The 17,969-nt window shown below is 36.0% G+C and overlaps 1 protein-coding gene across 2 annotated transcripts in view; it reads left to right on the top strand.

Annotated features, from left to right (window-relative positions):
* LOC139119889 (perlucin-like protein) overlaps positions 1-17,969 on the top strand; it is a 47,243-nt gene that overhangs the window by 10,386 nt on the left and 18,888 nt on the right. Inside the window, exons 2-5 of one of the 2 annotated variants that reach the window (XM_070683825.1) lie at positions 11,255-11,404; positions 12,013-12,098; positions 12,674-12,841; positions 13,071-13,203. In XM_070683825.1, the coding sequence (XP_070539926.1) occupies positions 11,255-11,404; positions 12,013-12,098; positions 12,674-12,826 (389 nt within the window). In that variant the 3' untranslated portion in view covers positions 12,827-12,841; positions 13,071-13,203. Of the gene's footprint in view, positions 1-11,254; positions 11,405-12,012; positions 12,099-12,673; positions 12,842-13,070; positions 13,204-17,969 lie in introns of those variants that run through there. The other variant, XM_070683826.1, reaches the window with a different exon arrangement.

Below are 17,969 nucleotides of genomic sequence, written 5' to 3'. Positions count from 1 at the left end.
GTCACATGACCCACATTGGGAGTTCTTCAACTCTTAAAAGTCAGAGCTATCTCTGTCACTACCCATAGGCAGTAGAAATATTAACTTTGAAAATGTGAACAATACCATTGTTAAGTTAATAAAGTGCGTTCCTATTCTACTGCATGTTGAACACTCCAGTATTAAGCTTGCAAACACAACCTGTGAATGTGTATAGATTTGCATCATTTACAAATGACTTTCATTGTTGACTCCAGTTTAATTATCACCTATATTTTAAATATACAGGCTTTGTTAACAAACTGAATGTTGTGTGTTTGAACATGACAGCAAGAAACAGTATTTGATATATCGTATGCAAATATTTAAAAAATGTCATCAGTTGCAGCTTGGTGTCCTGTGACGAGGTCTACTTGTTGTTTTGCTTGTGAAAATTCAATGGCATCATGAGATTAGGAGATTGTTTTAAATAAAAAGTCATGAAATGAGATGCAATGGTTTTATATTGTGCTTACTTTTTACTGACATTAGAATGGGAAGAGTATGTAAAAATGTTCTTATTTAATTACCTGCGTACCAAACTATACAAAAAAGTATGTAAAAAAGTACTTTAAGTAGCCCCTCCCTTAGACTCAGAGTAAACCCTTCATGTCCCCATTCCAGCTCTTCTGAACTGAAATTTTCAGATTCCCCCTCCCCTGAATGCATGCCTCTAGCCTCGATCCCTGCAGTATTCATGAATATAACCAAAAGCATGTTGAAATGCATAGTATTTAAGCTCACCAACAAAACATGTATATGTATAACATGCAATCTTATTTTAAAAATTTAAGTCTGAATAGTGGGTGTGAAGGTTGTAGACTTAATACTATCTGAAACTCATTGGATACTCTGTAGGCAGTGACATGCATGAAAGTGGGAGTAAAATCAAGCATACTGAAATCACATCTGGTTCAGTGTTTTTGAGATGTGGATACAAATTGAATGGTGTTTTCAGGTAATTGGCACTTATAACAAAATTGAAGAAAGTTGCATATTTTCATTGCAGCAGCTATACAACTATCAAGGCTATGCTTCTCCCTGCCCTTTTTAAAGTAAAAAATTTAGGTATAAATACTGAGTGATAGACCAGGACATGCATTTTTCAATACGTTTAGTCGCAATGACTGACTAAATTAAGGTCACAGTCTTACTGATATGTTAAAGGGTTAATTTATGTTTAAGACTACTGGAAAACTTGTGCTATGTAGATAAAACTATAGGAAAGTATCATTATTGAAGTTGCGTGATATATTCATGACAGTTTATTAACTATGAAAGTCTCTGACTGTTTTAATATTGCTTGACAAAACTAAAACAACATATAAAAGTTCCCATTTTGCATTACTTTTGAAATCCCATCCTCCCTCACGAAACAAGAAATATTGTCCCAAAATTTATTTTATTACATCACAGGACAGAGGAAGGGTAGTCTGTAGAAAGAAATTTGAGTACGTGATGTGCGCTGCCCAAAAAAGCGAAAATGTTTAATCCCCCGCACCCCTTAAGTCGCCTCCTGTAGAAAAAGTATTCAACTGCAACTTTTTTACATCCCCTTTCATCTCATCACACGTACTCGGATAAATATTCACACACTCCCCGTTTTTTACTCTAGCACCATCTTTGACCCACGATCACACAACTTTGACCCATATAATGTATACATGGTTAACGAGCGTAAATTCAAGTGTCATTTTCCCGATCTCAGAATCCTGCTGGTTTTCTAGCGGACGCTAAAATTGAAAATATTTTACCTGACTGTATAGTAGGCGAAATTACTTTCGAATGGGTTCCGAAAAAGAACAATTGTAAATTGTTAAGTTTGTTCGCAAGTCACATTTATCTGTTAAATATCTCAATGAATCAAAGATTTGTTTTTATGCAGTGATCGTGAGTAAAATCGTCATCATTAAATACAATAAAACTCTCTCTCTCTCTCTCTCTCTCTCTCTCTCTCTCTCTCTCTCTCTCTCTCTCTCTCTATATATATATATATATATATATATATTATATAATATATATATAGCGGATGAATAAAATTGCACACGTCTACTGATCTACTTGTATATTTTCTGTTTATTCTGTTGGTAATTTTGATAACGTTTCGTCCTAAAAGTAGGACTTCATCAGGTTGAAGATGCAGATCAGTAGATGTGTGCAATTTTATTCATCCGCTCTTACCAAACCACGCTACGAACAACACTGGGAGCTATCTGTACATCTCAAGTATACATGTGTGTGTATATATATATATATATATATATATATATATATATATATATATATATATATATATATATATATATATATTATATATATATATATATATATATTGATGTATAGACATTAAATTTCAGAAGGTAAATAATAATAATAATAATAATAATAATAATAATAATAATAATGATAATGATGATGATATTCTTAAAACACTCCACAAACGTCTCAGTGCGCTGAATACAACTTTTTAAAGGATTCAGAAACATGACAGCTAAAACTATAATTACGAATAAAATTTAATAAAAACATGTGTCTTCAACAACAGTTTAAAAGATGTAAAGATTGCACGTCGAGCCTTCAAAGGGTGTGCATCGTGTTGACTGAATTCCATAACTCTTGAGAAGTACAGGCCTCCCCTCTTTCTGAACAAAATTGCCTCAAGTTTGTGTCTAAGGAAAAGGAAATTACATAGGATTGGAATACGCTAACTGCCTGGCGTTACCGTATCGGTTGATTTTCTCAACCAATAAGCTCATCATGGAAACTGGTAACTCTACCGTCTGCGTATAACCCTATGGTCCAGTGATCTGCAACAATGGAATTGGGCTATCGATTTGCCTGTACAACGATAGTTGTCTCGACCCTGCTCGTCATTGGTGCTGCTCTTTCAGACGGTACGGTTAATAATTTTCTCAGTTTGCCTTTTTATGTACCATGTATATTTGTCAGATAATTTTTTTTAACAGTCATATCCATAGTACAAGATCCGGACCCTATTTATTATTATTCAAGGAGGGGCTCGGTGTTTATCAGAATAGTTTTGTATATACAGCTATAGTGTTGAATGGAACAAATTTCCAAAAAATATACTGAGTATTACTTCAAATTCTCTCTTTAAAATAAAGTTAAAGAAGTATTTTTATGAAGCAATGACTCAACGTGAGCAAATGATTTTGTTTTTATTAATTGTTGTCTTGCCGATTTGCAATTGCTTGTGAATTTGCTTTTCGTGGGACCACAGTGGAAATAAGTTTTTAACTTTTCTGTGTTATCCCAAAACTTTCTTCTTTGTCCTTTTCCTTGTTTGTATTGTGTGGTTATTATTTTTAAATAAATCAAATCAAAATCAAATGTTCTGGCCTAGCAAGAGCGTTACAAGACAAACTGGCGTTTGAAGCTTTGTTGCGGTCAGAATATAGTTTGATATGAGTGACGGCTTGTCTGGTCATTTCAAACGTGAACTGAGCCACTGCCTGACGCCCTCACGTGTGCCTTATATGTGTGTCTCCGATAATTACTAATTTAAGTGGCGATATAGAATCTAATCCCGGGCCATAGTCAACTAAGCCAAAACAGCCTAAAATTACAGAGACAATGTCTACCAGGGTGCGAGTACTGTGCGGTCGCTCGATATCGCTTGAAGAATTGAACACTGACAGCGGCAAAACCGGAGAAAATGATGATACAATAAAAGATATTATGGATGAACTTGGTACTATGAAATTGACTATCTCCGGTCAAATAGAATCCTTTCTCATGAAATAAATAACAAAATAGGACAAATTGAAGCTGAAATGAGAGAGGTCAGGTCAGAGCTACAGCGGGAATGTGAACATGTTAAATTACTCAGGAATGAAACTGAACAACTACGAACACGATGTTTAAACTCGAATCTGAAGCCGACTGTACTACATCGCAATTAAAACGCAATGATTTCATTATTTATGGAGTTCCTGAGCCGGCAAACGGTAAAGAAAGCTGGGATGATAGTGAGGAGAAAGTGAAAGCCCCAGCTATTTTTCTGTATCCATATTTGCCTTTTGCCTATTTTCAGTTTTGTAATAATGAACTTGTCAAGATTTAAAAAAAGGTAATAAAATGAATTGAATTGAATTGAATTGAATTTGAACGTCCTCATCGGCTTAATACCCCTTCCCTTCCGCGACCAATCATTGCCAAGTGTACAATTTTAAGCAGAAGGAACAGGTGTTAACAGCTGCACGGAAATGCAAAGACTCTGAAACACAATACCCTGTTGCTGAAGATTTCTCTATCCGTGTTCGTAACATTAGAAAGAACATCGAAATTTGTTAGACAAGCCCGGCAAACAACCAACGATGTAGGCTTTCTTTATATGATAGAATTATTATCGAAGGTAGAGTGTTTGTACATGATACAATGTTAACGATGATATCAAACCAAAAGGTAGATCAAAATAGGGTCTAGGCCAAGGTCTAAAGTGTAATAAAATAAAAAATGATAAGGAAGTCTACTTTAAATCTTGTATCTGTGAAAACCATTCTAATACTGCTGTTGATATTTCGACTAATGTTTTGAAGACACTGACACTTAAAATACGAGGGCTAAGGTTTTCACAGATGAGTTTCAATCAACAATTGCAAATCACAATATCCTTGGATTTGTAGAGACCTGGCTTAGTGGATCTGATGAAATGCCATATATGTATTCCTGGTTACGTTGGTTTTAATATGCCAGAGTAAAACGTTGTAAACGAGGGCGCAGGGCGGGGGAGTTGCTGTCTATGTTAGTAATAATATTGTAGACGGGTCACTCAATTGAAATGCAATTTGCAAGATGTATTGTACTACTGTTTTACAATGATTTCTTTCATTTTAAATCATCTACAGATATATTGTTTACTTTGTGTTTACACTGCACCAGAATACTCGACTATATACCATAGTTTACTTGACGTAAACGGAATAGTGCTCCTCGAAGAGTGAATGTCAGATATATTGTCTGATTATCCAGATGTAAATGAAATTTTAACAGGAGATTTAATGCAAGAACCTCTTCTGAGGATTGCAATATTTTAGATGATTCTATTGATTATTTACCATTGGAATCATATTCCTGTGATACGTTTACCTTTCCACGCAAACAAAAGACAAATTAAGTCATCAATAACTTTGGTAAGTCTTTTTTATCACTTTGTAAAATATTTGATATTCATATCGTCAACGGAAGTTTCGAACCAGACATTCCTGGAGAGTGTACATGTATCTCAAATAATGGGTGCAGCACTGTTGATTATTTAATCATCTCTACTGATTTATTTAGACCTGTAACATATTTTTCAGTTATTGATATTGATCTGTCCGATCATTTTACCGATTGTATCAAACATTGAAGTGAATATGTGTATTCCTAGTCTTCAAAAGCCCTCTGTAAATGAATATGAGGGTACACGAAAGGCTGTCAAATTTAAATGAAAATTAACTGAAAGATATATTTTTATTGAGCGCATGAGTGCCTCAGAAATGTGGGATAATGTACGTTTTGCATTTGATATTTCTGATATTTCTAGCTGTATACGTATATATGTGATATTTTTGAATGTGCTGCTGAAGAAATGAAACGAAATTCACCAATATTCATCAGTACACATGCCCCATGGCCGGTTTGACCAACAGCTGAAGTCTGTGAAAAACAAAAAATCTTCGTAACTTCGAAATTCAAAGCTTTGTGTATGCAAAAGAAACAAGAGTATCACGATAACATTAAATTATCATTACTGAAGGAAGGTGATAGATATAGCAAAACATTGTCGGATACACTATAGGAAAACATTGCGAGACTGGAGAGAGAAAATGACGCTTTCTCGCAATTGGTGAGAATCTCTTGTTATTCTCACCGCAGTCAGTGAGAACTTGAGCTGCGAGAAATACACTCCGTGGTGAGAATAAAGTATGATAACAGATTCTCACCGGTGAGACTGGAAATTCTCACCAGGCATGCGTGGTGAGAATGTATCATACTCATCATTCACTAGTGAGAATCAACCAGACTCACCGTCCCTCGGTGAGAATCAACCAGACTCACCATTCACTGGTGAGAATCAAGTAGACTCGCTGTTCACTGGTGAGAATCAGCCAGACTCGCTGTTCACTTTATCAGTGACTCGCTGTTCACTTATAAAGTGAACAGCGAGTCTGGTTGATTCTCACCGATGAACGGCGAGTCTGATTAATTCTCACCGGTAAACAGCGAGTCTGCTTGATTCTCACCAGCAAATAAGTATTATACATTCTCACCGTGAAAATTACCATTCTCACCGTACTCGGTGAGAATTTACAGTCTCACTGGTGAGAATCTGTTATCATACTTTATTCTCACCAAAGAGTGCATTCTCGCAGCTCACTGGTCAAGCGTCACTTTCTCGCAATATTTCCTATAGTGATAAGTTTAAATCATTGAGTACAAAGTGTTTAAGCCCTGAAATCTCGGCAAATGAGTGGTTTGAGTATTTAAAAAAGTATTTCATCTTTGTCGGATGACACTATAGCTCCTGATTTATCTATGGACGACACCTATAGTGAATATAATTCAATATTAGATAGTATTATTACAGCAGACAAAATTCACAAAGCTATTCAGAAACCAGGAAAACACCGGGTTTTGATGGAATGCCGGCTGAATTTTTCAAAGCTACTGAGGATGTCCTCCTATCATACCTTGTTAGACTTTTTCATTTAATCTTTAATTCCGGTAGTTTTTCAGAGGAGTGGACTACGGGTGTTATCGATCCACTTTATAATTCAGGGCACACTTAAATGTAAATAATTATAGAGGTATCACGCTTTTAAAGGCCTTTGTTGGCACCAGATTGTCTCATCAGAAAATTTACACACCAGATTACAATTTCAAAAGAAAACAAAGGGCTATCAAACCTCCATAATCCTCCTACAGACTAGAACAAAGACGATCCCAGGGATCGCCAATAGTGCCTTTAAGCAACTTTAGTAAATTATTTACCATTATTTTGAATGAAATATTAACGAATGGGCCGAGGCAGAAGGAAAACTGTCAGAGTGCCAAACAGGTTTCAAAAGAGGATATTCAACCTTATGTAATACTTTTACTTTATATTCCATAGTCAAGAAATATCTTTGCAGGAAAGGAGGAAGATTTTATTGTATTTTTGTTGACTTTGTTAAAGCATTTGATACCGTAAACCATACGCTGTTATTTACGTTACTCCTACAAATGGTGTACAAGGTAAATGCTTTTAATAGTATATATAATGATGTTAGTAGACAGGTCAGCATATCACAGAAAACTTTGATTGTCCAATGGGAGTAAGACAGAGATGTATCCTTAGCCCCTTTTTTGTTCGCTGTTTTCATAAATGAACTACAAAGTATTGTTGAAAACGCGGGTCACATGGACATTCAGATAACACGAGTTGAAAGATATTTTTCATCTGCTATATGGATATGCGGATGATATAACTCTGTTTGCTGATACAGTAGTAGGCCTACAAAGACTTCTAATTTTACCCAATTTGTTTGCTGATAAATGGAAATCAAAGTAATATGAAACAAGTAAATCTTGCACAAACAAAAATCATTGTCTTCAGAAATGGTTGGATATTGAAAAGACAGAACAATGGTTTTATAAAGGGGAAAAGGTTTATGTTGTATCGTATTATAAATATCTTGGCATTGTATTTTCTAGACGTAATGATTGACCCCCCCCCCCCAAACTCTAGCAGACCAAACAAAGAAATCCGTATTTATTATCGCTTTACCAAAAAGTTCAGAGAACTCCCTTGTAATCTTTATTTTTAAGGTTTTGATATAATGATACTTCCGATTTTGCTGTATGATGCTGAGTTATGGGGATATCAGTTCAGTTCAGTTTATTTCAATACAGGGCCTCGGCCCATCGTACAGAATATTTACAAAATACATTAAATATGATCGATGGTCAGTGAATTTCTAGCCGGACACAAAAAAAATGTATAAATATACAAAATCAGACAGAGAGAGGAAAAGGAAGAATGGTTATAATCCAGTAGACAATAAAGATACAACAACAATTCAGTATATTCAATGAGTCATAACAGATATCTGCTAAATTGTCAAATCTGAAACTATTTCATCACGACGTTTAAAGGCATTCCACAAATACTTAGAAAATTGACAAATAACTTGTGGATTTTGGGAAGATAAAATTCTAATCAGCTTGTCCTGTGATTGATTTATTCTCAGTGACATTGGTATATATTCGTCTCTAATGTCTGCATACAATGGACAAATAAATACAAAATGAAACTCTGTCTCAATAACTCTTATATCTTTTGCATTTTTACAATAAACACACATTCTTTCCTGTTATGGAAGCTTTAAATGACGCCCGATCTCGACATTTAGTTTATGGCAAGAACAGCGAAAATTTGATAACACAAATTTGTACTTCTGGCTTAAAATATTTAAATATCTTTCCGGTTCTAGTAGCGATTTAAATTCACAATACAATGTTAATCTAGATGACTCTGTGATTTGTTGATGCCATTCCTGTCGGTAACAATCTTTAATTCTAAGTGTGAATATATTTAAAAAGTATTCTGGATTGCCAATTTGTTGCTCAATCCAGGCGATACCAAAACCATATCTAAAAAGTAAATGTCTGATCTGAGTTGCCCAAGTTTCTCGGCCTGCATCGTCTAAGCTCTTTAGCATGTTATAACATGCCTTTGAGTATCTACTGTAGTTATGGGGATATCAAATGTATACATGTATTGAGACCGTACACTAATTATTGTAAACGTTTCCTTGGTGTAAAACGTAACATTCCCACTGTTGCCGTACTTGGAGAATTAGGAACCCCTCTATTTATTTTTACCTATGTTAGATGCATCGAATGGAGGGTGAAACTTCTGTCTATGCCGGAATAGTAGAATTGCTAAGCATTGTGACATATTTACAAAATACACTCTTCAGGTATGGCTTCGGTCATGCGTGAGTCAGCCAAGGTGTTGGTAATAAACAAAACAATTTTATCACCTTTTTGAACAGAGTCAAGGACAACTGGCAACATGAATGGTGGGAGGATGTCTCGAATACGTCGTTTACACTTATTTTGTCAAATCAAACACAACCCATCATTTAAGAATTATTTACTTTATATTTAAAATCAATAGATATCGAAAGGCACTGTCATAGTCCCTGTTACGTTGTTCCAGTCACAAACTATTGATTGAAACTTGTTGTAGTAAATACTTAGAGCGATCAGAACGTTCGTGTGAAATCTGTGATACTCTTTCTATTGATGATGAATTTCATTTTCTGTTCGAATGTAATCTTTACCACTGACAATCTACGGATTCAGTTTCTGCCGAATTTGGCAAATTAGAAACCCAGGTCTACGAAATTAACGAAACTCTTCATGAGTAACAATATATGTCATATTAGCAAAGTTTATACTTATCAAGCTTTTGAATTAGGGAAAGAAGCCTTGGTATTATTTACGTAATGGTGCAATCTGTTTATAATGTTTATGTAATTCTTTTATCTGTGTTGATCTGGGCTGAAGGCCTGAAGACAATAAAGTTGTTGTTGTTAAAAGATGTAACATTTCTGGTGCAACGAATTTCTGAAGGCAGTGCATTCCACAGAAAAGGAGTACGTACCGAAAAAGCTCTATGACCGTAAGGCTTATTAGAATAGCCGCGAGGAGGAGTTACACGCAATTTCTTTGAAGATCGTAGATTTCTTGTCGTTACATACAGGTCAATTAAATATTTCAAATAAAGCGGTGATCGCCACTAACAATCTTAAAAGTAGTTATTAACTAATACGCGCTTTCACAGGTAACCAGTGTAAATCAATTAAAACAGGAGTGATGTGGTCATATTTACGTGTACCTGTGACTAGACGGGCTGCTGCATTATGAAGAGACTGCAGACGATTTAGTTGGTCATTTGAAATACCATAGAACAGAGTGATACAATAGTCCAGTCTGCCGGGAGGTAACGAATGCATGGATGAGTTTTTCAGTAGTGGGCTTGTCCAGTAATTTTAATACGAATTTTACCTAAAAGATAAACTACGTTTGATTAACATTCAAAGTGATATAAACCGTTGAGTATAGGGCCTTCATTTTACATTTAAACAGTGATTTTACTAATTTGTAATGAAGCCATGGCAAAAATAATTTAATTGCCATGACCATTAATTCATTGTCACCATGGTTTCATGTATCGTGTCTAAAACCGGGGTCTAATAGGCCTATATGCATGGTCACCCATTCATTCAGCATCTTTCAACATGTCAATCAATATAAGTAGTATCTTGCATTAAACAAACTTTATGGAGAAATGGCCGACTTTGTCCCTTTAACATTATATGGATACGTTCATATTCAGGCTTATGTAGCAAGAGACTGACAAGAGCAGAAGTGAAACGGAAGTGAGAGCGCCGCCACTGTTTGAAGTGTTGCAACGATGTCGGCCGGGCGACATCGTTACAGCGATGAAAACGCCACGTCTCCTTATCTCGCGAACTGGTGTTCTGCAAGTACAAGCGAACGACAATTTGTTACGCGCAGAAAGGATGCGCAGTAAGTAAAATGACGTCATCCATGTAATATCAAATGCAGAGGGCATCATCAAGTTCGCAAAGGGCATCATCACGTTCTTTTACATGTCACGTGAGTCGTGTTTAACCAATGGCAGTGCACGCTGTATGAGTGAGGTGTTATAATTGATCTTCTGCACTGGTTTCATACTAACGTCTCATGAGTTATTCCCCTGTAACAAGTAATCATCAAGTTATATCAACAACTATAAAGATTTCTGTTTGCCCATTTTCGTATGGTTGTTGCTTTATGTTGGCGATTATCACAAACACTCATCAACTCATGACAATTTTGTTGCGAGACGGAGGCTTCCAGAAAATTCTACTGTGCGAGGGATGATATCAAAAAATAGACACGATGGTAACATCACTTCTTGGCCTTTTGGCCAGAGGTCCATATATCTTTATTTCATGAATTTGACTATGTTGTGTGTAATGGTCTTTACTGCCTGTTCTGTGCTGTTTTGTGTCTATGTTTATAACCAGTGTATTACGAATTTTGACCTAGTGTTATGGATTACGGATGGGTATGATTACGATTATTTCAGTATTAGTTATCGGACCAGTGTGCCGTAAGCTGTTAAATTTTTTGTACATTGTGTTTCATATTCATTTGGTTTTCCTTCATTGAACAGCACACGGTTGGCGATGTGTTCCGGGTAAAAGTTGTTACTTTGTGTACTCGGGTCAACACTACTCCTGGTCATCGGCCAAACAGCAGTGTGCTTTGAAAGGCGCTAAACTGGTTACCATCAACGATAATTTTGAGGATGCTTTCATCAGAGGTGAGAGGTCACCGAGTGTTACGCAAGGACAAAGCAGAGATAGAGTATTACCAAATTGGTGTTTGTGAGGCATATCAGCAGATAAGACACGAGCAAACGTCGAGGCATGTAAAGAGTTATGCGAACCTGTGAGATTTAGAGGACCGAGGAAAATAAACACTTAGCAAAATCACATGTATATAAGTGTAGTATACTCAATGAACAATTCTCTCTTATTTCGAAATATTTTGCTAAAGTTTTGTTATAATAAGACGGATTGGAAATAGTAAGACATTCCGTGGTTTTGTTTACAATTTGAAGTGACATGTTATTTGACATGGTACTCTTATTGTTCCATATGTACCTGTGTAATTCACACCTTGCAGACCTTTAATGCAATCGGAAATTTAAATCGATTGAAATAATGTGCTTTCTATTTAAACTCACCGAGACATCTTCATACATCTACAAGCGGCAAAATAGCTCGTAAGTCATGTGCAATACATAATTTTACCTTTAGCAATATGACATTAACACTCTCTAAATTTGGACGTTGGCCTTGTTCGGACAGTGTTACTGTTAAGAGGGAAATATTGAGTAATAATTGAGTACACATGTCATTTTTTCAGAGATTGCCAGACTTGAGGGATACATGTGGATCGGTTTCAATGACATCACAACTGAGGGTTACTGGAGATGGGACGATGGCTCACGGGTACGTAAACGGCATCAGGAGATTTATCGTTTTTGAAACATTTTGTTTCGCGTAACATGACCAGAGTTTACATTAGCAGTGCAATGAAAACAGTTGTTTGATATACCTAAAGAAAAAAGCAGGATTGTAACATGTAGGTCGGTTGCTGTGACCAAGTCTTTTGGGTTGGAAACGGTAGCCGACTGGTTTTGTGTGAGGCCTAGTAGCTAGGCGATGTTGCCGTGAGTGTGTGGGGGTTCGAATCCCGTTTGGGTTATAGTAAAAAATTTATTTACCACATTGACTCGCTTGGAACGTACAACATTCCATGCCTCCATTGTCAACCAAAGTTAGCATGCATAAAATTGAAGATTTCGAAAATCAAATATTGTATTTCAGTTGCTTAGTTAGTCAGCTTCAAGATATGTTCTTATCCTGCAATAGTTACACGATATTGTTTACATAACATTATTTTCATACAGACATTAGTTCGCTATCGATAGGAATTTCAAGGTAAAAGATAAATTGATATCACTCATTCCTTGTCTGTTAGTTTGATCTTCAGATAAATATAACCTACTGGCTATTTTTTGCAGGTAACATTTTTCAATTGGGCACAAGGACGACCGTCCACGAGCAGTAGCAATACTAACGACTGCGCAGTACTACACAGGTACAGCAATGGCCAGTGGTATGATATGAACTGTAACACTGCGTATGGATACATCTGTGAAAAGAAATTCACATGAACGATTCTCAAAAAGGTAATGTTTAGACGTCTAAATAACAATTACGGGAAAGAGCATTACCATTGCTACCTCATCTGTCCTTAATCTTTCCCTTTGAAGTTAGCAATGCTATAAACATTGTTATTCACATAGACTGTATGACAATTATGACGTTGTAAATGGAAAGCTAACTTTTCAATTCAAATATTCATACGAATATTAAGAGAAACTATCATTTGATTAGATATCTGTTGCTTTATTTCAGGTCGGATATGAATGGTACACGTAACTCCAATGCAGTAATTTACTTGGACAAATTTACATGTATGTCATGAAAGTCGAATCGTCAACGTGTTTTGAAATCATATTAAAGACAAAAAATAACTTTAAAATGATAATTTGTTTTTGTCGTTATTTCTGATCAGATTTTTCCATCATTCCTTCCGTTTGTGTAATGTGTCATAATAATGTTCTTCTGACACTATAATACTTCATAGTCATAAATCGGGTGTATGTTATATTCGAATCAAGTGATATTGTTCCAAGACCTGAGGGGATTGTGTCATATTCAGCGTTAATGATAGCTGCAATTAGATGTCATAACGATTACGTCTGTAATAACAAAATTACATCACCATACACCATAGTGCTGCACATCGTTGTACTGCAAGGCGAAACATAGCGGAACATATGGTCATACTTGTATTTTCTATGCGCAAAATTTAAGTATTAAATTAATTAAAATTTCAATGTTCTTTTTCTCATCGAAGAAATTTGTCGGAAAAATCCTACATGAAAGCACTTTGAAAACCTAAACTTCTAACATTGTCCAGCGATACTTGCATTTTAGGGTTTAAACTAACGGTATTACGTTCTTTGGGTATTCTGTGCGATACTTTTTGTCGACAATGAAGAATTTCATCCAGGCTACTCCTTCTCACTCTTTGTTTCTTTAGGTTTCTTTACAGTTTATCTTTGTAACGTTCAACTACATTACTGTATTTCTCTTATACATAGCCAAGGCTATGTTTGTTTGTATGTTTTTTGATCATGGGAGAGTTAAAAGGCGAGAAAGGCGAACAGGAAAGGAAGAGACAGAGACAGAAGGGCTGACTGACTCACTGGAAACGTAGCAAAGTTACACTTATTGACGGCATTTTTGATGGTTTACTGAGTGACTTATGCACAATGAGCTTGGTAGCACTGATTGACTAAAATGGAATAGCTAATTTCTGAACGGAAGGATTAAAATGTAGGCCTGCAGATAGACTTTGCATGCGCGGAAAAGTGTGACTTTGCCGGCACTAAACTTTGACAATTTCAGAAAACTCTAAGCTCTCATGAAGTTGCTCACGATTCAGAGTTATATTGTGATCACTCACAAATGCCCCTTTCTGGGCAAGCAAATATTCTAGAAAGCGATCTGCTGTTCACTATCAGGAACAAGACGGGTTGTTTTCCTTTTTCCTAAAATTTTAAGGTCAACAGTTGCCTCCGTAGGCTACGGTGCTAGAGGGTTTACCTCCAGAAACGTCAACTGTTTACAGGTTTTCTTACTAACAAAGTTTGCAAAGCTGATTATTCACACCCACAATCACGTCTGTCCTTATGTCATTGTCTGTCTTAAAAGTTTACTCTTATTTCTGTGATCAAATATTCATGCGAGAACACTAATAAGTAAACACAACACATGGATGAATTAAGTTATGTGTAGTAGCAAAGAGGACAGATGCTTTTGAAATCTTGAAAATCGGCATTAATCCAGACCACTGCACATAGCTGTTCAAGTTAGCATCTTAAGTGAGATATCTGGTCCACATAGTGCAATGGATTGTTGTTCATGTTGAGGGGGTATTTTGAAACAAATTAATTTAAGAATTGTTACTTTGTTCCCTGCTGATCAATTAACCGGCTAATGAATTATCGTTGACAATTAATTACAACAACAAACATGTGACTTACCATATGGAATCAATGCGATCATTAATATCTTTTCTCAAAAATATATCCATGTGAAAATCACAGCTTGAGTCATACCATTGACCGTTATAAAATGTGTGCATGTATACACAGTCATTAGAACTTACAAACGAAGTTACTAGCCGTCGTCCACTGTATTAATTAAAATAATATATCTGTAATAGAAATCCGACTGCAATTATTTTCGAAGCTGCCGAATGCGCCGTTACCCATTCATATGCTCATGGTAGTACCTGTTACATATGGTTTTTACAATGAGTAAAACTATACTATATTGGGTCATTTTATGGGGAAGTCTGAGGGTTACCTACAATAGGTTAGTCTTGCTAATGAGATATCACTCTTTACATCATATTGTGTAATATCATAGGTTTTTGGGTAATCAGAAGAGCCAAACTTTCATCTGTATCCCTTGTACATGTATATTACGCCGAATAAGCTGTTGACATTATGCAACATCAATCGTTTTCGACAAATAGTTGTTTTCTTGCGGTATAACAAACTACAGTTTTCATGTAAAGTTCTGAAGCAAGCTCGTGTGAAAGAAGTCGAGTAAACACTGTAAATAACCAGAGTGTGTCCTCCAATGGTACTGTGATTTTTACACCGTTGAGTGATGCGCGTGAGGGATATTGTGCTGTCATTACGTTTAGTCCTGAGGAAAACTGGGGTATACATCCCATCATAGCTTTCAATGTTTTAAATCCATATCGAGTGACCATTAATGGAAACGTTTAGTTTGCTTTGCAGATAAAAAGTACTGCCTGAAACTTGTACTACATCACGAAGATGAAACTTAAATTATCAGAACTTTTATTGGTTTAGTGAAAATGGATTACCAATAGAAAAACTTTACTGGTAAGGTTGATTTGTGTACAAATATGTCAGCAAATACCAAGTTTGACAACGTTGCATTCATAGAGCTCGTCGGAAAGTGGTACTTAGTATTCGTCCTGGTAAACGTACGTTTCGACCCATGAAATTTTCGTATGTCTGGGGCCAAGATTTCGTAACCTATCTGACCAAAACGGGCGGAAAACAACACCGATCGAAGAGATGCGTCCCTGATTTTAACTTACATGACGTCATCAAGAAATATTCCTCATGTATACTCTGCTCAAATTAATGGTGATTATGGAGACAGACAGACAGACAGACAGACAGACAGACAGACAGACAGACAAACAGACAGACGGGCAGAGAGAGACAGGCAGAGGCAGAGGCAGAGACAAATAGAGAGAGGGTGGATTGTGGCGGTTATATTCTTTCTTGTAACAACCACTGGGTGTAAAACAATAAAATCTTCAACTCTACTGTACAGTGAACACACTTCTGAAAACAGAGGCGAAATCACTTCTAAATGCACGAGTACACCGTCGGTTTTAGAGTCAAATGACGATGAAGTGCAACTTGCTTAAAATACTCACATTGGAACCGTGGTCCCGTTACCAGTGCCCTGCTGTTGAGACGTCATTGTAACCAATCCACATACTAGCTTCAAGTCGAGCAAATTCTGCAAATAGAATGTAGATTGTCTACATCGGTAAAGGTCTGAGTAACATGCAATAAATAGGGACCAAACAAATTTAATATCGCTCCAGAAAGAGCTATCTGCAGCTACTTTGTTGATATATAGTGTCTATGGTGTCCATTGTTTTCAATTGTGATAAATCTTTTGTCCGTGCACTTCTAGTTACTCTACAAAAATATGTAACCAGATATGATCTGAATATGCTCAAGTGTTTTACAACAGGTTCATTAATAGTATTACGCTTCACAGAACAATAAAACATATGTTATATCACTATATGTAGCAGGTTTTTTATCAACTTCGCAAAGTACTCTCAGAGTTTAATCACTAATTAAAAACTTTCTTTAATATGCAAATGAGCTGTTAATTAAGTTGACACTGCTCAATGCTTCATGGGACAATTAGATATCCATCAGATCAACATTTGTAGCACGTTTCATTTAATTTAATGCTGCAATTTAAGAGAAATGTCACTAATTACAAAGTTCATTAAATATGCAAATGAACCCATAATTAACTTCACACTACTAAATGCTTTACACCACAGTTAGATATCAGTCGGATTAGTATCTGCAGCAGATTTCATCACATTTGGTGCAGTTATATCGGAGTTATATGACTAATTACAAAACTTCATAAAATATGCAAATGAGCTATTTATTAACTTGACACTGCCCAATGCTTCTAATTATAATTAGATATATATCACATCAATATTTGATGCAAGTATCATCAAGTTTGGAGCAGGAATTTTAGTGTTATCTCACTAATAACATAAGTTCATTAAATATGCAAATGAGCAGATAATTGACATGACACTCACAGTATCATGATAATGTTCTGAAATTGTCATCTGTGAAAAGTTTCATGAAATTTTGTGCAGTGTTTCTTGATATATGTCTACACTGTCATTACCGTTTCCATAGGGAAACCATTGTACGGAAAAAACGATATTGCATAACTTCATTAATATGCAAGCCACACTAACCAAAATCTAATCAGTTCTTGCAAGTAGCATATGGTACCTGTCTACCAAATCTGACTTGAATCCGTTCAGGCGTTTTTGAGTTATCGTGTAAACAGACAGACAGACAGACACACACACACACACACACGGACAGACAGACAGACATCGCTATGACATTAGCCCACGTGTTTACACACGTGAGCTAAAAATGACAGTTGTTACGCATGGAAGAAAACGTAACATTTATTATCTGTGGGATCACATGCTCACAATATACCGTTCTGAAAAGCACGTTTATTATCGTCATCATGTCTGATATCAAAATTACTCTTGATGGTTGTTTTTAGTTGGATCTTCGTAGCTTAAAAAAGAAAGGACAATTGCATTGTCGCCGTATCAGTTTTATATGAGACCGAGGATGAGAAACAGATCTATTATTTTTTGCCTTTCTGAGGGGCTGTGATATTCATGTGACGGCGCTACAATGTGCAACATGAATTTTCTTGCTCAAACAGAACGGGTCTCACTGCACTTACTTGTCGACCAAATGATATTTTTGTTCAAGTATCAGCGACAGACGTCTGCCTATTGACAGTAAAAATGACAACATCTTCAAGCCATTATTACAATATTGTTCAAGTAGACTTGATTGCCTAATCAGAATATTCAAATTATGCCATATAATA

This window comes from Ptychodera flava, chromosome 20 (assembly GCF_041260155.1).
Source record: "Ptychodera flava strain L36383 chromosome 20, AS_Pfla_20210202, whole genome shotgun sequence".
Lineage (NCBI taxonomy): Eukaryota > Metazoa > Hemichordata > Enteropneusta > Ptychoderidae > Ptychodera > Ptychodera flava.
This window is presented reverse-complemented; position numbering and strand designations above follow the sequence as displayed.